The sequence below is a fragment of the Chrysochloris asiatica genome, unplaced genomic scaffold (genome assembly GCF_000296735.1).
Source record: "Chrysochloris asiatica unplaced genomic scaffold, ChrAsi1.0 scaffold00132, whole genome shotgun sequence".
Taxonomy (NCBI): domain Eukaryota; kingdom Metazoa; phylum Chordata; class Mammalia; order Afrosoricida; family Chrysochloridae; genus Chrysochloris; species Chrysochloris asiatica.
The window spans coordinates 2,965,516-2,987,783 of record NW_006408650.1 but is presented as its reverse complement, the minus strand read 5'-3'; the positions used below and the strand labels follow the sequence as shown (position 1 = coordinate 2,987,783).

Genomic DNA, 22,268 nt, shown 5'->3' with positions numbered 1-22,268 from the left:
TCTTCAATAAAAATCACCCTTTTCCTGGACTAGGTATCTGGTATACAGCAGGTGCTCATTGAGCGGTGGCGTATCTGATATACAGCAGGTGTCTTTACCATCTTCCCTGAATGGAGCCCCTTTGACTGCTGAGAAACTGCCTTGAAGAAGGGGGGCCGCTCCTCGCATCCTGGGCAGGGCTGGTGGGAGGCAAAATGGACTCCATAGCCCCCCTTTCCTGCCCCCAGGCCTGTTGGGTCGGGATGGGGTCTACTTTGCCTTGCTGGTGTCCTCTGCCTCTGGGGTGCCCTCCCTGCCAATGTCAAATTACCCAATAAGCCAGGTAGTCACAGGATTACTCATTTGCAGTGAATAGTTGCACACTTCACTCCATCAAAGGTCCTGCTTTTAGGCTTGGTCTTGTCTCCTTCCCAACCCCACAACACCTTCCTACCCAATCAAAGTTTCTTCACATTTACAATCCATGACAGGGACGGAGGACTCAGGCAACAAGGTAAGCACAGGTTTACTTGTACCTACTTTCTTATCTGTAGTAAAGTTTCACAGGTTTTTCACCTCACCACGTAAAGAAACTGTTCACTACAGATTCCTGAGTAAGCACAAGTAAGGCCAAGCTTACCTTGCTTATGGATAATCCTCCCAATCTCCCTGCCCAAGGGGCCTTGAAGCTAAAGCCCCCCCTTTGCCCTAGAGCTGAAGGGGGCAGGCTTTCTATGTCCCCAGACCTCAGCAGCTCAGGGTCTGTCTTTCGGTGCCTAGGGATCCAATCCGCCTTCTACAGACCCTGGACCTCGGCAGGTGAATAGGATATGGCTGCAGGCTGCCTCAAGGGGTGTGGGCGGGCGGAAGTGGGACCCCTCCTGGCCGCATCCCGAAGTACTGCCCACACTGAAGTGGGGTGCCTCGGTGTGCAGAACGGCGCTCTCCCGCTGGTGCAGGTTCATGGGGCGTCTCCCTACCTTGGAGCTTCCCAGGGTGCCTTGTTCTCTCTGCTTGTCTGTGCCCGGGCTTCCGCCAGGAGCACGTCCTTGGCAAAGCTGCCCGCGCGCATCATGCCTTTTAATTAGATTCCCCCCAATTTCCTGTGTCTCTGTGTTATTAATATTTATCTGAAGCACACCCGACATGGTTCCATCAGGGGGCCCTGGAAGGACTGAGAAGCCGCCATCCCTGTCCACCCCTCCCCCTCCCGCCCATGTCCCTTCCTGTGTCTGTCCACCTGCCTGCACCTGTCTTTTCAAGAGTCTTCAGACCTCTCCCATTTGCGCCCCGCCCCCCGGGCGGTCACTGGTATCTGCGGGCTGCTTTGGGGGCAAGGATACCACAGGTGAGGCCGACCCCCACGCCCCACGCCCCCATCGCTGTCTGTTCCCAGGATCTGCCCTCCTGCCAGAGCTCTCTCTTCCCTGGGAGCGCCCAGCCCCCTCTTGCCCGCGCCTTTCTCTCTCTCTCTCTCTCTGGGAGCCCCCACCCTCTGTACCTGTCTCCAGTCACCTCTCGTCCACGCCCACCACTCCGGAACCTCCCAGCTCCCCTCACACCCGCGCCCCTCCACACCCGCACTGCGGCTCCGTGGCAGCGGCGGCGGCGGTGGCGGTGGCGGTGGCGGCATGTGCCGGACGCATTCCCGCTGCCTCCCTGCGCTGAAAGCCCGCTGGGTGTGAAATCAAAAGCCGTAGCCACAAAGCGGCTTCCGCAAATAATGGAGCGTTCTGCCTGGAACAGGGCTGGCCCTCCACTGCCGCAGTGGCATTAATGCGAGTCCCTCTGTGCTTGGTCACCCCTGCCCTGCCCGGCGCGGCTGGGACTCTGGAGGCCGCTCTCCGTCCCTCCATTGGCACCAGCCGGCCCTGGTGTGAAGCCCACAGCTAGGCGCCAAAGCGAATTTGGATCTCAGAGCAGAAAATGAGGCTGGACTTCACCAGAACGCTGAAACAGACGTGGGGGTCCGCCAGCCTCACCTGTGGCCTCCTGGCCCCCAAAGCAACCTTGTAGGTACCAGTGACCGCCAGGTGGGCAGACAGGACTTGGAGAAATCCTTCTTTTAAGAAAAATACCCAGCAGGGGTCCTGAGTTGGGGGTGGGGTCTATAAGGTTCACCAGGACTTTCTGATGGAACATTCTAATTGAGTTCAGGGTTGGACAGATTCTGGGGACCTCTCAGCTACCTGTCCAGGAAGGAGGGGGTCAGCAGGTGAGCCCAATCCACTGCCATCTTTTTTATGGAGTCGGTTCCACCTCATAGTGACCCTGTAGGACAAGACAGTGTAGACCTGCTCCTTAGGGTCCTTAGGGTTTCTGAGACTAAACCTTTCCAGCCGCATCTTTCTCCCTCAGGGCAGGCTGGTGGGTTTGAACCACCAACCTTGCAGTTAGCAGTACAATGCTTATCGCACAGTGCCCCCAGGGCTCCTGGATTCAGGACCCCTGGTCACTTTGGGACAGCCTTGGTGGTTCCCTGATAGCTGAATTCTGTCCCAGAGAGTTGGAAGAGGAGGTTCTCTCGGCTCTTTGTATAGGTTTCTGCAGAATCTGTCAGTGGACGTGGCAGGGGCATGTGGATCCTGGGGGCCCCCATGGTGAAGTGTACAGAGCCCTGGGACAGAGAGGATACAGGCTGAGGTGAGCAAACTGACTTCCCAGTGTGGGGTCTCAGTCTCGCCTGCAGACAGGTGTATATCAGGGCCTGCACTACCCTGGACCCTGAAAGACATCCCCCACCAATACTAACAGATGTGCATTCTAGATAAGTCTGGAAGAACTGGGTGTTTTGTCCTGGATACCCCGCCTCCCCTTGCCCTCTACTTCAGGTGACTGAGTCCCATCTACGTGGGTCAGGTCCTGCCAGGCAAAAAGCCCAAAATCTGGGGGGAAAGCCATCTAAGTGGATCTTTTGACAGAAGTCTGAGGATTTCTTAGGAAAGGGAGAGGAAGGCCAGGAGGTACAAACAGGCAGGTCAACTAGGGGGGCCGAAGGGTGGGATTCCCCCTGGGGCATCTGGGCTCTCATCTGGGGCCTGAGGGTCTCCAGCACTTGTTCTAAATTCTCCAATATGGGAAGAAGGTAGAGGCAGGTCCTAGGGATCTGAGAGGGGTTTCCATGACGGAAGCTGAGTTGCTACCCTTCCGCCCTCGATAACTGCTCCTGGGTGGGTTTTTGTCTCTGCTAGCTGATTTCCTTGGACAGAAGGAAGCTGACCCCTATCAGCAGACAGCTTCCAGCTACAGTAGGAGAAGGGAGTTCCCTTGGGGTTTCCCTTCTTGCAGGTGAATGCCCCACTGCTGTTCATAAGGTTTTTAGGTGAGTGGTCTTTTGTGGGTCCACCACACCTGGAGTGGGCTCCTGTCAGGGTCACTGAGAGCCCCTACACAGACCCCAGGGTGCAAGACAGCATAGGGCACCCAGAGCCAGTGACTTGTGAGGCTCTCCTATTGCCCAGCCCCCCACAAAAGCAGGGATTGGCTAATTGATGCTGCTATGATGAATTTGGTCTTTGTTTTAAATGGAGCCCAGCCTTTGTCCCTCTTCTTTGTTTAATCACCTTAGGGGTCCTTCTTGAAACCCCTTCTTGTCCCCCTGTAACTGGTGTCCAACACCCTGGTCACAGTTCCCCAAGGATCCCAGCCATGCTCTGGCCTCCTGGCCCTGATGGCCCTGGCCCATCACTGCACACTACTGAGAGATTCAAAACCCATAGGAGCCCTGGTGTCACAATGGTTAAAGTGCTTAGCTGCTAACCAAATGGTTGGTGGTTCAAACCCACCAGCTACTTTTTTTTAAACTTTAAATAGGAAGTGTATTTAGATAACAAGACTTGAAGGGAAATTATACAGGATACATTTCTCACTGCACTCTACTGAGAGATTCAAAAGCTGTAGGAGCTCTGGTGTCATAATGGTTAAAGTGCTTGGCTGCTAACTGAATGGTTGGCAGTTCAAACCCACCAGCTATTTTTTTTTTTACTTTAAATAAGAAGTGTATTTAGATAACAAGACTTGAAGGGAAATTATACAGGATACATTTCTTTTAGAGTCATTGCCTTTTATTTATAGATTGTCTTATATTTTACAGATCTGTACAAAAAAGATAAAATTGTCCTTGGCTTTGCTCTGATGAATGAAAAATTTTACAATTCTCTAATCGATTAAGGTACGCAAGAATTTTTTTTTAGGTTGTTGTTTTAAGTTAAGTAGCAAGAACAAAATAACTTACTAGAATTTAAAGGTAAGAGCTGAATGAGCAGGCCACGACTGGAGGAAGAGGATCTTTTCACAGAACCAGGATTTTTCTCCATTCCATTTCTACTTGATGTCGACCAAAACATACTACTGACCATTTAGTAACACAAAACAATGCAATATGCTTGTGCATAATCATCAGTTCCTTTACGTACAATAAAGACTAGGGAAGGGAACCATGGAGAAATAGAGAAAGCTATCCTGCAATGGTTTCTAATTGAGAAAGTATTCTTGGCCTCCCACCAGCTACTTTTCATGGAAGAAATGCGTGGCTGTCTGTTTTTGTCAAGATGACGACCTTGGAAATCCTATGGGGGTAGGTCTGCTGTTCATGAGCAGGAATCAATTCAATGGCAACGCGTTTGCTTTGCTTTCTAGGGGTCCTGGTGGTGAAGAGGCTGTAAATAAAACCCACCAGCTGCTCTGTGGGAAAAAGCTTTGGCAATGTGTTTCCGTAAAGTTCGGTAATCCAGAAACCCTCGAGAAGCAGGTCCATCCTGTCCTATGGTTGTTGTTGTTGTTAAGTGCCGTCGAGTCAGTTCCGACCCATAGCGACCCTGTATAGGGTTTCCGAGGAGCAGCTGGTGAGCTTGAACAGCCAACCTTGCAGTTCAAACGGCTTTGCAGTCTGGTGCATTAACCCACAGCACCACACCAGCACTCCCATCCTGTCCTAAAGGGTCACTATGAGTTTGCACCGACTCGATAGCTTTAAAGTATCGTAGTCACTCCTAGTGAACTCGTAGCCACTAGGACCCACAGTATCTTCTATTTTATCCACGGCCAGGAAGCAGTACACCCTGTCAGTAAACAGTGTGTCTCATCCCTAGTGAAGACGTCTCATTCTGATCTTTCGTTGTCTGACAGGGTGTGGGCTCTGCTTGGCCTCCTGAGGGGCTGCTATGCCCACCTGTGGCACTGCCCCCGGATGCATCACCCTAATCTGTGTCTAAACAATGATGCAGGAAACCATTAAGCAATTCTCCCCAACAACCACGCAAACTAGAAAGAGCTTGCTTGTTTTGTTGAGCATGGGAGAGCCGGTGGTATCCAGCTGGAGCCCAAATGGTACATTTGCAGCCACTCTGTCTACATTATTCAGTGCATGTCCTGGGAGCCTAGGATCCAGTTACTCTCCTTTGATGCAATGTGTAGAGAGACGACTGGGATGGGCAAGTGGGGATTGCGGGCCCTGACAGGTGTCCTCAGGGCTGCACGGGCAGGAAGGTGGCCTGGCAGGTGGACATGAGGGAGGCCAGAGGCGTGTACGACACATGCCCGGGAGGGAGGCTACTGGGGACTAGCTCATAGAGAGGATTCGTGCTGTGTTTTCATTGGTTTTCTTTCTGGAGTCTCCAAATTGCCTGTCAAACCACTGTGCTCTTGTGTTTGCAGGTTTGAGCCTAGAGGAGGGCCCCACACCAACACCTCTGTGAAGGTAAGGCAGCACTTTGAGCTGTTTAGTGTATCACTGGGGGGACCTTGAGGCTGGCTCCCCATTCCAGGGACGGAGTGGGGACCAGACACAGAGTCCCAGCCAAGGGGATGACAGAGCAGATTTCACAGGATTTCTTCAAGTTTGGACACCGAGGGGCCAAAGCAGAGGCCTCCCTACCCCCCACCCCTACGGCTCACTGCAGACCCTGGGCTAGGTGGGAGAGGAAGGACAGATACCAATAATCCCTGCTGTGGAGCTGGCTCTTCAAGGGCTCATAGAGGATTCCTTTTGATTGAAAGAAAGTTAAGTGACCTTTCTTGTTCTGTGAGTCACACCTGTGGGGAAGGGAGGGCGTACCAGGACTGCTTGGATGCTGGGACACCAGATCTGCTGAGGGGCACCCTGAGAGCATGGTGGTCCACATGGCCTTTACTTATTTGAGTCTCTGGGTTTGCAGTGGAGGTCCTGGGTGGTGCCAACGGTTAAGCCCTTGGTTACTAACCAAAAAGTTTGAACCCACCTGGAAGTGCCTCTGACCAAAGGCCTGGCAAACCAGTTCTGAAAAACACAGAGTACAGCTGGACTCGAACACACATGGGGGTCATCGTGAGTCAGAAAAGACTTGGCAACCACTAGTTAGAATTTTTTCTAGGGTGTGTGGCGCTGCGGATCAATGTGCTGGACTGCAAAGTCGGTTTGAACGCCAAGGTCGGCAGTTCAAGCTTACCAGCCACTCAATTGGTCAGAACCGATTCTATGGCATTTAACAACATCATATGCCTACCCCAGAAACCTGAGTAACCGGCCGCTCGCTCCTGCCTTGCTTCCACGGAGTGATTCTGCTGCTGTGACCATCCTCCCTGAGAGTTGAGGCTCAGTAAATGCTGCGGCAGCGTGAACAGACAAACACGAATGATGTAAAGTACTCTCAGCCAAAACAGGACTGCGAACAAGGACGCTTGCTCCCTCTGAGGTGAATGAGGCCTCTCTGGAGCCTCTGCTTTGGCAGGGGTGTAAGACCCTGAGTCATATACAACCCATCCGATGGCTTCTCAGAGCCTGGTGGTTGCAGGTGACCACAGGGATGTGAACCCCAAAGCAAACACAAACACCTTGTGGTTAGCCTCACCCAGGCTTTCCAGCTCTGGAGACCCTTCTGGGCAGGGTGGGCCGTTGACATTTCTCACAGAGATGGGATTCCCATGGGCCCTGGCACTGCCCTGCATGTCTGAGCACAAGCTGCTCCCTGTCCCTGCCAGGCCTTGGAAGGATGTGATGTTGGGCTGATGGCCCCTGCCTCCATGTGCCATCACCAGGCTGAGCCTCATTCCTGACTGGGTTTGACTCCCAGGTGGGAAGGGACAATACTCTCCCCACCTGCATGCCCCCTGCACCCCCCACCTCCACACACATGACAGATGGGTGGTCTTTACTCTGGCATCTTTCCTGAATGACACCCGGGGCCCTCCTGAACCTAGCCTGAGGCATCTGCTCACCTGGCCTTGGGCATGCAGAGAGGGGGTGAAGGGGCTCTCAGACACTTAACTGAGGTCAGGGTAGCAGAGGGTGAGACAGACCCTCAGACAGGAGATCCACAGTGGGGTGGGTGTTCAAGGGGAGCTCTGTGGTCCCTCTCCCTCTCCTGCTTCCTGAGCCCCCACTGCCCGCATCCATGGCTCCTGGTCCACAAGAATCAGGAGTAACCCGAGGGACTTGAGTCTGAGCAAGCTTCCTCCATGGTGCCCGGCTCATGACCATGACTCTGACGCCTTAACCCCTCCCCCACCCCAAAGTCAAAGTCACCCTGTCTGGCTCTGCATCAAGCCACAAATGCAAGCCTCAGCTTTTCCTGACTGTGGAGCAGGCAGCCAGGGCTCCATGGAGTCCCGTGAGTGATCCAGGCTCTGGGAGCTCAGCTCCACTAGTTCGGGGGTTCACACCCCCACCCTCGTGTGAGGCACATCTCATTCACCCCCATTAGCCTCCCCATCGCGGGGCAGACCGCAACCAAGACCCGGCACCTGGCTACCCCGTGGACTCCTCTGCCGCCTTTTTCTCCATGCCCCTGTATATGATGGACCCTAGGCCAGGCAAGTGATCACACTCAGACCCCTGGCCAGAACTGGAGTCGGCTGTCTTACACATGACAGCCACTAGCCTCCTATGAAGGGTAGAAGAATGGACAAGTGTTGTCAAATCCAGTTTATTCACTTTGCAGTGGGGAGAAGTGTGGGGGCCGTGACTCAGTGTGTACAGGGTGACCAGTCCAGGGACTGAGGCAGAGCGACGTGCAGGTGGCTGTATCTAAAAAATAAAGAAATAAATCACTGGCTGGAGGCAGGACACATGTTTAAAACAAATACATAGAACAGGACGTTGAAACAAACAAAACCACTAGTACAGCAGGGAGGTCAGTTCACTGGTCAGTCATCAGTCATCTCTGTCCTGGTGGAAGTGGTATTAGAGTGCCTCTTCCACAAAACCACCCCCCTCACCCAAAGGTGCTACAGAGACCATATTATAGAACTGTTGTTGTTGTTATGTGCCGTGGAGTCGGTTCCGACTCATAGCAACCCTGTACAGGGTTTCCGAGGCTGTAAATCTTTATGGGAGCAGAAAGCCTCATCTTTCTCCAGCGGAACAGCTGGTAGTTTCGAACTGCTGACCGTGTGGTTCGCAGCCCGATTCGTAACCACTATGCATAGTGCTTATGGAACTAGCCCTCTCTAAATGTCTATATGGTCTTCCACCTGGAAATCCACACCCAGAGCCTCCCATGCCGCACTGTGCACCGACCCCTCTCCTGGTCACCCAGGGCCCCCCATGCCGCTCTGTGCACCAGCCCCTGTCCTGGTCACCCAGGGCCCCCCATACCACTCTGTGCACCGGCCAGTCCTGGTCACCCAGGGCCCCCCATGCCACTCTGTGCACCGGCCAGTCCTGGTCACCCAGGGCCCCCCATGCCACTCTGTGCACTGACCCCTCTCCTGGTCACCTAAGGCCCTCTCCTGGTCTCTGCATTCTGGATGCTCAGCTCTAGATGGTGCCCGACTGCATTTCCTGCAGGAGTGGACACTGCCTCTCAGGGTCTCTTCCCTGCATGTAGGGACCATCCTGGGACAGTTGTCATGGCAGGTAAACGCTCTCCACAGCGTTCTACTATTTATAGGTGGGAACCCAGACTGAACAACTGGGTGGAACCTCACTGGGCAGAACAGGAGACGGGACCAGAACCTGAGTTCTAGGCAAGAGACCCCATCCCGCACTGCTTCTCCTGACCTCTAGGGGACCTCACGGACTTGGGAGACACTTGCTTTGTTATTTTGGAGTTAGGGATCCCTTACTGCTTGCCGGTAAACCCCAGTGTAACCCAGTTCCCAGCACCAGTCTAGCCGCAGCCCTGCATCTGAGGCCCCTCCCTGGCAGGGCAGCTGGTTCCAGGGACTCCGCTGGGCTGGTGGTTGATGGGTATTGTTGCCTGGGGAGCCCTGGGCACCCCGACACCGTAAGTCTCCCTGCAGGCAGGAGAGGTTGGAAATGAGGCAAGGCCTTCCTTTCCTGGGGGCTGGTCCTCCCACACCCCTGTTCTTCTGCCAGAAAAGCAGGTGGACAAGCTCTGAGCTGGGGGTCCCCCACCAACAGGCAACACCCCAGGTCATTGGTGGTGGTGGTTGTTATGTGCCATGGAGTCGGTTCCAACTCATAGCGACCATGCACAGGGTTTCCGAGGCTGTAAATCTTTACAGGAGTAGAAAGCCTCATCTTACTCCCGCAGAACAGCTGGTAGTTCTGAACTGCTGACCTTGAGGCTGTTAGGGGGCTATCAAGGTAGATGTTGATGTCACCTTACCTGCATTTCCCTGTGTCCACCATCCCCAGGGGCCACCTGTCAGAGGTCAGAGCTGGGTGATCTTTACCTGAACTCCACATCAAGGAAACGCCATTGGTCCCAGGCTAAGGCTTGTTCCAGGACCTGCCTCTGTCCAGCTGTCCCGCCTGCCCTGATGGGGCTGCAAGAAGTTTCCAGAACCCAAAGTCCCTCCCTCTTTGGGGTTACAGTCTTCATCCTCCTGGCACCTTGGCTGAACAAGACCAGCTGGACAACGTCTGCTGACCACACCTAAGACCCACACTACCAGTGCAGCTGGACCTTCTGGACTTGGCAAAGGTAGCCAGAGGGCCCCTCCCCACTGGGTTCCAGTTCCCACAAGTTGGAGGACTGCAGTCAAAGCCCCCTGAAACAGCACGCGCTCCCTTCTGTGTGGATATCCATTTCCCTTGTCCAGCTTGGACTCTCTTTTTCTCCATGCTCCATCACTGGGCAGAACCCCCACTCCCACCCCACCAGCACCCCAGTTTAAGTCCCCCACCCCCTTCCTGGGAGGGACGGGTGCCGTCAGAGCCCCTCTCCTGGCCAGTGAGCCCCACATGTCCCCTCTGCCCATACATGGACACTGCCCTCCCAGAAAGCCTGCACCACATACACAGTGCCATACTTCTAAGTCCGCACACATGCACGCTGGTCCATCGCACAAAGGGTCACTTTAAAATACGAGATCAATCAGCGGCACAGTGGAGGGAAGCACAGGACTATCAGCCCATATGTGTGTGTGCCCATGGTGGGGGCACTGGGTGTCGTAAGGATTCTCCTAATGCCTCTTGCTGGCTGGGAAGATTACTGGGGCAGCGGCTGTCTCCCCACCCCTGGGGAGCAGATTCCCGGGTCTGTTTCTCCACCCCTCACTGCTGAATCTGCTCAAGGGGTGGTGGCAGGTGTGGTGTTTGTTTGGCAACTTTGCCTTCGCTGGAGGTGAAGGGTTGAGGGGTATATAGGCAGCCCCTCACCACAGCCAACCGTCCATCCCCCTGGGGACTCGAGCAGCTAGTTGACAGCCAGTTGACCCGGACCTTTGAGCAAGTGGAACACGACCCAAAGAACCTATCAGCCTGAATTTGACGCACAGACTTGTGTGTTAAGTAGGTGCATACTGCTTTAGGCCACTGAGCTTCGGGGCTACTTGTTACACAGTAGCACTGTGGGTAAATGCTCACAGGGGTATGCCTGGTTCACCCGAGGGAGGAAATCGCCCCTGCTCAGGCCCCGAGGGAAAGACATCCTGTCTCCTGGAAGGGAATAGGATGAGAAGTCCACCCCCACCCAGCCTGGACCCCCCACTTCTGGACCATAATGGTCCACAAGACCTGGGCTTTGAAGGGTGATCTCCCCAGAGGAACTTGGGAACTGACGCTTGCTGGTCTCAGAGGGCCAGCTGGATGGCCTGGGCTCATGAAAGAAAGAAAAGCTGGGAGAAAGGGATTGGGAACCCACCTTTCAGTGCAAAGAGCAGGAAGTGACTCATGTGTGGGATGTTTCCCCATGAACACTCTCAGGACATCCCCGAGTGTGTGGGGAAAGGGTCCTTCCTCACAGAGGACCTAAGTCAGGAGGTCTCCTCACACATCCCACCATCTCTACATCACAGTAGCAACTGACAATCGTCTGAAGGGGAGGGGGGCGTTGGGAACACTCTTCCCACACAGTAAGCAAAGGTGTCCTGAGTGCTGGCTCTTTATGTGGCCACTTTTGCATCTGATCACCTGGGAGGCTGAGCATGGAAGATCCTTGTGTTAAGTCTCCCAGGCTCGGCTCAGGTGCCTTTGTCTTGGTAGGCTAGCTAATACACTAGCATGTCTCCTGGACAATCTGTCTTCTCTTCATAGGCTCCTGCATGCACACATATGCATACCACCCATATGCACATAAACACTCATCAACTTGTTCAGGCCTTGGTTAGTTGTATTTGAAGAGTTGACCCAAACCACACTGAGGAACCTCATGTAGAAAACCCAGCCCACATTCTCCAACCATCGTGGCCCGAGCTCCTCCCATACCAGGCCCCACCAGCCTCACATCCCGCTCTGCTGATATCTCCCAGGCAGAGCTTCTGTTTCCAGCACACATCGTCCCATCAGCTCACAGGAATGGGAGGTACTTTGCCTCCCCAGAGAGGATGTCTCTGTCCTACATCTTCAGGTGCTGGTGGGTGAACTAGACCATCTTCTTCAGGTCTGCATTCCCTACCCCCTGGACCATGAATCGACAAGATGTTGGGGACTTGGGACACGCTGACATCTATGAAGGGCCTGGGCCTCCTGCTTCTGAGCCATGAGCCCGGCTGGGTGTTCAACTCCAGCGTTTTCGGAATTTTTGTCACTTTCAGACTCGATTTTGCAGTTAGACAAAAGGGTTTCCTTCGTGTGCCCCAAATGTATTTTTCTTACGTTCCCACCTTCCCCATCCCCTCCACACCTACCCCCACCCCTCCCACATGCCGGGACCTCCACTGGAGTCCCCTCAACCCTCGTCCAGCGCGGGGCGGGGGGGCCCAGTCTATCTGCGGAAGACGAAGCCTTCACGAGGTGCCTTCGGGGCCTTCTTGCCCTCTCGGGGAAGCTTGGGCGAAGGCGTCTCCACGGTGCCCCCATAGGGGCAGCTGTCAGAGCCCGGGTGGTGACCGGAGCACTCCACGGCGGGGATGTAGCCACTGTCCCACATGCCTGACCCACACAGCTTGCATAGTTCATGTAGGCTGCAGGGGATCCGGGGCAGGAGGCGGAACTGGTACAGCAAACTCCTGGCCTGCAGAGAGAGGATCGGGGTGAGGGGCAGGACAGTGCAGTGACAAGCACACATAGCCGGCTCTGGCTCACCACATACCCAGGGCCTACCGGGAGAGTCCGGAGCATGCGTGGGGCTGGAGACAGACCAGGCTTCCTAGGGGGCCTTCACTGGGAGGTGAGCAGGACAGCTCATCACGGTTCAGGCCCATTCCTCACTTTGGACGCCACCCCCCCATCCCCTCTGTGCCAGGACATGCCATCACACTGCCCCATTGTGGCTGCATGCTCAGCCCTCCATCTGTCTGTCTTGGTCTGTACGATGCTAACCAGGTCCTCATCCTACCCTTGGACCGCCTACCCCTGAAGACCCCTCCTCGCCTTTTTTGGAGGAATCGACAGAAAACTTTAGGGGTCTGGGAAATGGCAGCCAAAGCTAGTGCCCCCCTGCTTGTCCAGCAGACCCTTAGATGCCAGCCCATCTTCCCGGCCTTTAGGTAAGCTGTTCACCCAGTGTGGGTGCCCTGCAGGCCTGCTGCCACCAGGATGGTCAGGCCAAGGTTACCTGTGGACAGAGGCTGACCCATGGAGTGGGGGCCAGCTGCCCGTTCACATGCACATTCCCTGCCCCTAGTCCCAGCCTGCATTAGGACATGGTGGGGGGGTGGGGCAGGAGCTCACCTTCCTGAGGACCAGCTCCCCATTCATGTGCACGCCACCCCCCCAGCCTGCATAAGGACACGGGGGTTGGGGAGGGGGGGCGGGCAGGAGCTCACCTTCCTGAGGACCAGCTCCCCGTTCATGTGCATGGCCAGGTTTCCGAAGTGTAGTAGCATCTGGTCAGTGGCCAACTGCTGTTCGATGACATCATCCCCGTAGATGACCACAATGGCCACGCAGATGAAAAGGTGGAAGTAGTCCGTCTGGGGAGAAAGGGGGCTTCGATGAGGTCACCAGCCCCATCCCAGGCTCCCAGGCTTTGTGTAGAGGCAGCCTGGGCTCAGAGCCAGCGAGTTCAGGTCATGGGGCCCCCAGCACATCACGTGACCTCTTTCAGTCTTCCCCTCTGCAAAGGGGGCCATAGAGTGTCTGGCGCATCTGACTCATAGTGACCCTGTATGGGGTTTCCAAGGCTGTAAACCTTAACAAAAGCAGAAAGCCTCATCTTTCTCTGGTGGATTTGAACTGCTGACATTGTGGTTAGCAGCCCAACATGTGATGTCACCAGGGTTCCTTATGACCCAGAGCTGTTGTTAATAGCAGTCTACTCAGTTCAGACTCATATTGACCCTGTATAGGGTTTCCAAGGAGCAGCTGGTGGGTTTCAACTACCAACCTTGTGGTTAGCAGTCCGGTGCTTATCCTGCAGCTCCACCAGAACCAGAGGTGTTGTTAAAGTGCCTTCAAGTCAGTTCCGACCCATAGCGACCCTGTATAGGGTTTCCAAGGAGCAGCTGGTGAGCTTGAACCACAGACCTTACAGTTCAAACTGCTTTGCAATCTGGTGCATTAACCCACAGTGCCACACCAGGACTCCAGCACCAGAGAGGTGGTGGTGGTTATGTACTATGGAGTCAGTTCCGACTCATAGCAACCCTGCACAGGGTTTCCGAGGCTGTAAATCTTTATAGGAGCAGAAAGTCTCATCTTTCTCCCACGGAACAGCTGGTAGTTTCGAACTGTTGACCTTGAGGTTCGCAGCCCGATTGTAACCACGACGCTACCAGAGCTCCTTAGAGTTGATGGCTTTAAACAGCAGAATGTAGTTCCTCACAGTACTGGGGGGTCCAAAATCTGAAATCAGGGCATTAGTAGGGTTGTGTTCTCCTCACAGCCTTGGTCGTCTCGTTGTCTCTTCTGTGACCCTGGCATTCCTTGTCTTGTCCTTCCTCTGCATCTGTGTCTCTCTTATAAGGATACAACTCAGATGTAATTAAGACCTACCTTACGAAGGTTGCTAACTGGCAACATCTGCAAAGACGCTATCTATTGCATGCGACCACTGCTTTAAAAAGTTAATAAAAGATTTTCTTGTTAAATGAAACATTCTAGGGTGGGAGGAAAGAGTGAGACCCCCATTGAGATGGACTGGTACAATGGCAGCAGCAATGGGCTCAAGCGTAGCTGTGACAGTGAGGATGGGTCGCTGTGAATCAGAACAGACTGGATGGCATCTATCAACAACATGATGGTTACAGGGTGGATGGGACAAAACAAAGTGAACAAATGCTGCTAACTGATGGTCCACGGAGTTGCCTGCAATCATTGGAATGACACACCAACTGTGTAACTCATGATGTGTTCTGTGAACTCAATTCACAATAAAAAGCTAAAAATAAAAGGATCCTATTTCCAAACAAGGCCATGTTCACAAGTACCAGGTCCAATGCTGGAACCTGTACCCAAAGACATGCATGCTGGCCACCCTCTGCCTGCCATGCCTCTTTGGGTCGCCACATGATTCAGGGGCAAAGAAACACCTTTCTTTCCTGAAGACTGACCTAGGTTACCTTCAATGTCTTATTTATTCATGAAGGTGTTGAGAGAGAGAGTACGGAAGGCTGAGTCAGAACACGCACGGTGAGAACCTTCTGGCAGCAGTTACCCTCCTGTCCTCCTCCCCCAGGGTGAACCACCCCATTGAAAACAGTCTGCAACTACACCAACCAGCGTTCTCCAGACTTGGGAGCAAGTGGTCCATGCGTGCTGTCAGCTGCTGGCGAGTCAGTCCCAACTCGTGGTGACCCTGTGCACAAAAGGGATCCGACTCTTGTGACCCACAGGGTTCTCACTAGCCGATCTTCAGGAGCTGAACACCAGGCCTTTCTTCCTAGTCTCTCTCAGTCTGAAAGATCTGCTGAAATCCGTTCAGCATTACCCAACACACAACCGTCCACTGACAGGTGGGTAGTGGCTGCATCTAAGGTCCAGGAGTTCGGTGGGTCATTAGGGACGCATGGCAAGGGGGAGGCCATACTCACACTGCCAGAGAGTCAACGCCACAATGACCGCCTATAAAATTGTTGTGCAGAGCTCCACTGGGTAGTTTTTAATAAAAAGCTATGTATTTATTTATAGTGATAGAAACACTTATCGTTAAGCCCAGCTACATGGAGTGTGGTGCTGTGGGTTAATGCACCAGACTGCAAAGCCATTTGAACTGCAATATCGGTGGCTCAAGCTCACCAGCTGCTCCTCGGAAACCCTATACAGGGTCGCTATGGGTCAGAATCGACTGGATAACACTTAATGACAACAACATGGATAACACCCCTACCTGGCTACCTCTGTACACTTATTGACCTTTTGAGGCTTCTGGTGCGTTCAGGCCAGAGCTGTCCTTGGTACCCAAACACAAGTTTTCACCTGCGCACGCTACAAGCCTCTGCTGTTTTCCTGGCAGCCGGGTTCTTCACAGTTGGTGACTTTGTCAAATTCTCTGATGTTTCACTACAGTATTGTGGTAATTAGTATTTGTGGACCCTGTTACCAATACTTTCTTGAGAGTGAAGTAGGCATTAAGGAAAAAAGAAAAAAACAACAAAAAAGGCTTTTGCACCAGGACTAAAAACATTATAGAATTCAATGTCGATTTTACGGAACAATTTTGTTTGGTGGTGGATATGTGCCGTGGAGCCGGTTCTGATTCATAACGACCTGGTATAGGGTTCCCGAGGCTGTAAATCTTTATGGGAGCAAAAGCCTTATCTTTCTCCCTCAGATCACCTGGTGTACTCGAACTGCTAACCTGTAACCCACTGCTCTACCTAGCAGGACCTCTTCAATTTTGCTTGGTGTTCACATAAATCTAAGAAATAGCACACACAAGCAATTTACAACTCTATCACGTATCATTCTATGATCAAAACTGACAATAAACTTACAAATATGATCAATTATTAATTATATAACTGACAACTAAATAGAGAAGCTGGCCTTTTAAAACATGAAGTAGGGGCAAGGCTGTCTCGTGATATATGTTTAAAAATAAAACTTCAATCTTAAATTCAGTTTATAAAAAGTGTTTTAGGCTTTTAAATGTTTTTTTCTTTAAAAGCCTCACTGCCTGGCAAATAGATCCATCTGATTTCAATGACATTTTCAGCATTCAGGTCTGAATTATGGTGTAAAAAATAGTAGCTAACATTTATGCTTGATAGAACCCAACACATCCAAAAGGTCTATATTGTACATTTTCTTGTTTTGTTTTTTTAAACAAATTACTGCTAATTTATCTTTTTTTTAAAAAATGGATTGTGCAGGGCTAGTTTATGATGTCAATCCAAGAGGCCAGAATTAAACCACTGAAAACCGAGCTGGAGTCAAAAGACTGGATGTTGGTCCGTTTCCAGCTGATAAAGCTGATACCCTGAAGCCATCGTGATTCTGCAGAGGAACAGGGGGTGGAGCTGGTGGAATTTGAAGCAGAAGAGAGTGCTGGAAGGAACGGTAGCCATGAGGCTATATAGAATTGATGAGGGACGTTACTGAGGAAGACTTGCAAGTTTTGTGTGATTTTTTTTTTTCTCCTTTCTGAGAAATACCCATCCCAGGTCACTTTCAGGTTGAAATCAACAAAAGCACAAAGACGGGTCTTTGGGTGCTGCAGCAAAGCAAGACGCAAAAGTCAATGAGCAAATGTGATTGTCACAACAGTAAAGGTAGAAGTTTTATAACAAAAACGGGAGAGTAGTTAATCTTATAGTCCAGGAACCGAGGACCCTAGGATCATCAAAGGAGAAGAGCACAAGCGGAATGCAGGACCCTATCCAGAGAAGCAGCGACACCAGAGATGGAGTCAGAGATGATGAAATGGAGAGAGAGAGCAGCCGAGAACTCTAAACTCATGGAAAGAGAAAGGCTGTGTGCTGGAGGTCAGGAGGCAGACTTGCAGAATGTGCCCTTTGGTGGTGTAAATTATTATATATGCCTGAATGTTTTAAAAAAACCCAGCCAAAATAAATAGAGAGAAATACTGTTAACTGATGGTACGTGGAAGGGGTAATAATCATCGTAATGAAACAAAGTATATGATTTGTAGAATGTAAAACTGATGATCTGCTCTGCAAACTTTTACTCAATTCACAATAAAAAATTAAAAAAAAGAAAGTCAAGGAGCACCAGCTTTCAGTAAGTGTGGTCTTACAAGGGGATGCCAAATTGTCAGAAAAATTTTCAGCCCTGGACGGCTTACTCACACCTCAGTGAGAATAAATTGCCTTTGCTGCCATCGGTTTGCGCGACAGATACAACATCCAAAGGTGTGGCAGGGGTTCAGAAGTGGTGGAAACTGAGCCCCCAAGTCCATCACCTTAAGACATGCCCCAAGACAAGGGAAGCCAGTAGCTCTGCTGTGACGAATGAGTGGAGGGACATCTTACACAGACTGCTTGATGCCAAGTACAATCTGTGGTTTCACGGCCACAAGGAAGACGGAGCTTCTCTGAATAAACGAAACTGCCTGGAGTTGGCTGAGATGCTTTCGGAGCCAGTGCTGACCGAGCACCGTGCAGTATCAGTCTCTAATCTACCACACCAAGCTCAAAACGAGTGTGTAAGTGCCCTGGGAAATCGTGTGCAAGAGGAGCTTGTCATGGGTGTAACGTCTGCAAAGTTCTCTGGGTTCATGTATGCCACACACATGTTATATCACACACTGGCCAGATGTCCGACGTGATCGGATATGGAAATGTCAGCAATAGGAAAGGTGAAGAGAAAAAGGTGTCCCTGGGATTTTTCCCTTTAAAGGGGACAAAAGCTGCTCCGCATTCTGACCTTCTTAAAACACTGGAATGGGGTGGACTGGACAGACGGTATTGGACAGCCATGCTGCAGCCGTGGCTGTAATTCATGAAGATATACGAGTCATTTTTAAGGGAAACAACAAGAAAGAGATGTGTGGACCATTTGCTTCACTTGTGCGTTCGGCGTTCTCTGGCTGAATTGCATGACGTGTGACAGCTTTTTTGGAACTCTGAGACAATGGTTCTGTCCTTTGCTGCTTCCACCCACCGATGGGATGTGGTCATTTTCCACACTGGTGCGTCAGTGAAAAGACTGTCGCCAGTTAAAGTCTGATCAATTCGTGGCAATGATGGGCGCGCTTTGTGAGCCACGTGAAGGCTTCAGAGAAGCAGCACACGGTCTGTTGCGTGCCGTCTGAGACTTGGCTTTCCAGCACTACCTGTACTTCAAGAGCGACGCACAAGCTGTAGGAAGCTCAGCTTCAATGCCAGAACCTCCAGACTAGGAATTTAACTCTCAAACCAGGTTGTGACAAAGCTGGAGGCACCAAAGCTTTTTCTTCTGCAGAGGAGCGGTCACCTAGTGGAGCATGTAATTGGACAAGTGCTTGTAACACCAGCTGACTATGGAACTATGGCAGAGAGGAAAACCAGGTTCAAGACGAGGATGGCAGGGGATGGGAGCAGGCAATACTAGTCCTGCTGGGCTTACTCTGCAAGAAGAAACTAAGGTGGGGAGGCTCGAGTGTGTGGACCACTTCATTCTGAGCTCCAGGCAGATCAGATTAAGGACTGTTGAAGTGAAGAGTCGCCTGTCTGCCACCAAGGAAGAGTTAAAAGCATCCCACTCTGTGGGATAAGCACTGGGATACGAACCACAAAGCCAGAGGTTCAGGCTCATCAGCCACTTTGGAGGAGAAAGATGAGGCTTTCTGTTCCCACTATGAGTTGGAAACAACTTGGCGACAGTAAACAACATTGTCCCAAAGTAACTACTCTCCAGGATGAAGCTCTGTCGGTGAGTTTCCAGTAGAAAGACCAAGGCTGAGAAGGCACCTGGAAGCAGAGACACTGAGCTGGAAGAAACCAAAGGCTGGCATCATTACAGGTTCTGACACTTACGGCCGAATGGGGCTTCGAACACTTCCTCCCCAACCTTTCACTCAATCCTAGATTTCCTTGTGACCATCTGTGTGTCTGGCTCCAGGTGAGAGACACATTTCAAAGCCGTAACTCAAGAGCTATTTGTGATCTTCCACAGGGCGGCCACGGCCTGCTATCTTGCTACATTATCCGTTGAAAGTGAGTTGGCAAAAGGCATTCATTGCCTTGATAAAGCGATCCACACACTCGCAGCTTTAGAGGCCAGGAGAGCCCCGATTTAGTGGAGACATTCAGCAAAGTGCCGAACGTTTGTGAATTTGTTCCTGTTGATTTTCATAGTATTAGTTCATTGATAAACTTATTTCCATATGCCTTGTCTCCAGTGTCTGCATTACTTGGCCAGTATTGATTATGCAAACTGAATCCATGAATGTTATCTCGTTAAAATGAACATCATTTTTCATGTCACTCTTAAACGCTTTTACTTTTCTATTGTTCTCTCACCGAACTTCACTTGAACTAGGTGAAATGTGTACATGCAAATACATTTATGTTGTTTGTATGATATTGGAATTTCAAGATGTGATTTAAATTTTGATGGTTGTTTATGCTAAGGGTTGCTATAAGTCCGAACAGACTCGATGGCACTTAAGTAGGATAAGCACAGGAGGATTCACTTCAAGGTCGGCAGTTCAAACCCACCAGCCATTCTGGACCCACACGAAGTATAGTCATTATATTCAATGATATATGGGAATTACAGTTTCTGACTATCATCGATACAAAAAGCAGGCCTGAAGCTTCCGTATGGTCTGCCAAGAGAGGGGGTCCATGGTGTGGGTGTGTGGGTGGGGTAGAGGGTGTGACACCCTGGGTTACCACGCTGGGTGATACACCCTGCCAATTCCACCAAGAGATTCACCCAAAGGTGAGAATTCTACCACTCAGCCAAACTCTGCCCCCGTGTAAACGAGAGAGCCTTATTTTCAGGAGCTGGTTCATATGATTGTGAGGCTGGACCTTTGAATGTGTGGGCAGGCTGATTGGCTGGCAATCTGGGTGAGAGTTGATGTTACAGTCTCATGTCTGAAGTTTGCAGGGCAGGTGGCAGGATCTCTATTATGCAGACTGAGACAGAATCCTTCTCCCTTGGGAAACCCCAGTGTTTGATCTCAAAAGCCTTCACCTGTGTGCCCACCTACCCTCTGCTTCACTTAAGGCCGGCTGATGGTAGCTCCTGACCACAAAACGCCTGCATAGGGGCATCCAGACTAGTTAGTATGGGATCAGACAACTGGGCTTCGTCTTTGAGACACATCTGCCACAAAAACCTGACACCCTAGTGGCTAGAGAGAAGCCCTGGGGGAGCAGTGGGCAAGGTGTGAGGCTGCTAACCAAAAATCCAGCGGTTTGAACCCACCAGTGGCTTGGAGGGAGAAAGATGAGGCCGTCTACTCCCACAAAGATTTAGTCTCTGAAGCTCTCAGGAGCTATAGGGAAACTGTCTCCATCAGGGTGTCTGAGTCAGAACCCACTGAAGGGCAGTGGGTTGAGTTTGACTTCGTGGTGAAGAACGCAGGGAGAAGAGCCCAGAGTCAAGGGTAAGGGCTGTTCCCACAGGGCCCTCCCTGCAGCCCCTCTCTCGTCTCTCACCCTCCTCCAAGTCTCTGCCTCCCCAGTCTGTCCCAGCAGCACCGGTGGGGCAGCAGGAAGGAGCGCCTGTCCCTGCCTGTGGTCCACCCTGTGTTCTCCTGCCGGACGCCTCAAGGACACACTGCCTTTGATGCACACTGGCTCCGGGGCCAGAGGAAGTCCGTGTTTAGTCTCGGATGTTCACCACCCAGAGCAGCCGGAACTGTGTTCTCATACCAGTTCCAGTGTCGGCAGAAGGAACGCCACTCCTGACCCCCTCATCTGGGCGGGACCCACAAGTCTACACCACCCCTCAGGCTGCCCAGCCCTGGACCGCCCAAGCCCTTCCTCCCAAATCATCCGGCATGGTCTTGTTTGGGCTCAGAATGATGCTCTGTGGCTACTGAAGCTCCGCCCAGGGTAGTAAAGACTGGGAGGAGTCAGAATAGGAGAGGGAAGGGTGGGCACACCCCTGACAGGTGGGGTGGGCACAGCACTGCTCTCGGTACCTAGGGTAAGGCCCAGGGCCATCGACATGGTGACCCCACGCGTGTCAAAGGAGAACTGCAGAGTTTCCAACGGCTCATTTTTCAGAAGGTTGCCAGACCTTTCTTCTTCTAACCTTTTGTTTAGTGAGCACATTGTTCCCAGAAACTTCCTCCATCTGCAAACTGATAAACAGTCAGAGGCTCAAGTGGGGCCTTTTCTCACTCTGAGTCCCTTTAAATGTTAAAAACATAACCTGGAGATGACACCTCCCCCCCCAGGCCTCACTTCCAGCCCAGGTCGGTTGGGATGTACAGGCAGTGACTCAGGGATTTCCTGCCCAGTCACTGTGTTAGGGTGGGGCCCAACATGGCTGAATCCAGACCACATTAACTGGATTTGTGGGCACCCAACAAGATGGCAGCCACAGAGCTCTGCCGATGGGTAGCCTGCACATAACGTGGGCCCTGGGACGTGCAGAGCGCGGGCACTTTGAGTTCACTTGTAGCTTAAATGCCAAATCACGATAGTACCAAACTGGAGGAGGGTCAAACCCATGCCAATGCAAAGCAGTCCATGGGGACTGTCCCCACTGTGACTTCCTTTATTAGCACAGATATGCTGCCTTGACTGGCACAACGGGTAAGTGCTAGGCCGCTAACCCAAAATGTTGATGGTTCAAATCTACCCAGCGGCTCCTCCACAGGAAGATCTGGGGGATAGATGCAGGGCTGGTGGTGCAGGAGGGGACCCCAGGGGCAAAGTCACAAACCCCAGTGAGACCAGCGAGCCGCCACCGTATAGAGTGGACCCAGGTCTGATGGGCAGGGAAGTACAGGAGGGAACCCCAGGGAGGTTATGGGGATGAAGTCACAAGTCCCTATGAGACCAGAGTGCAGAGGGGACCCCAGGTAGAGCATGGGACAGTCGCAACCCCTGTGAGACCAGCAAGCAGCCATCGTACTGAGTGGACCCTAGGAGGACTCGGGGATGCAGTGACCACCCAG

General features: G+C 52.1%; 1 protein-coding gene across 2 annotated transcripts in view; it reads right to left on the bottom strand.

Moving 5' to 3' along the window:
- Window positions 1–12,068: 12,068 nt before the first annotated feature.
- The window catches only part of TBC1D16 (TBC1 domain family, member 16), an 82,461-nt gene continuing 72,261 nt past the window's right edge, over window positions 12,069–22,268 (bottom strand). For both annotated transcript variants that reach the window (XM_006869522.1, XM_006869523.1), the window contains exons 10-11: window positions 13,072–13,218; window positions 12,069–12,317 (exon numbers count right to left, since the gene is read on the bottom strand). In XM_006869522.1, coding sequence (XP_006869584.1) covers window positions 12,069–12,317; window positions 13,072–13,218 — 396 coding nt within the window. The remainder of the gene's footprint in view (window positions 12,318–13,071; window positions 13,219–22,268) is intronic.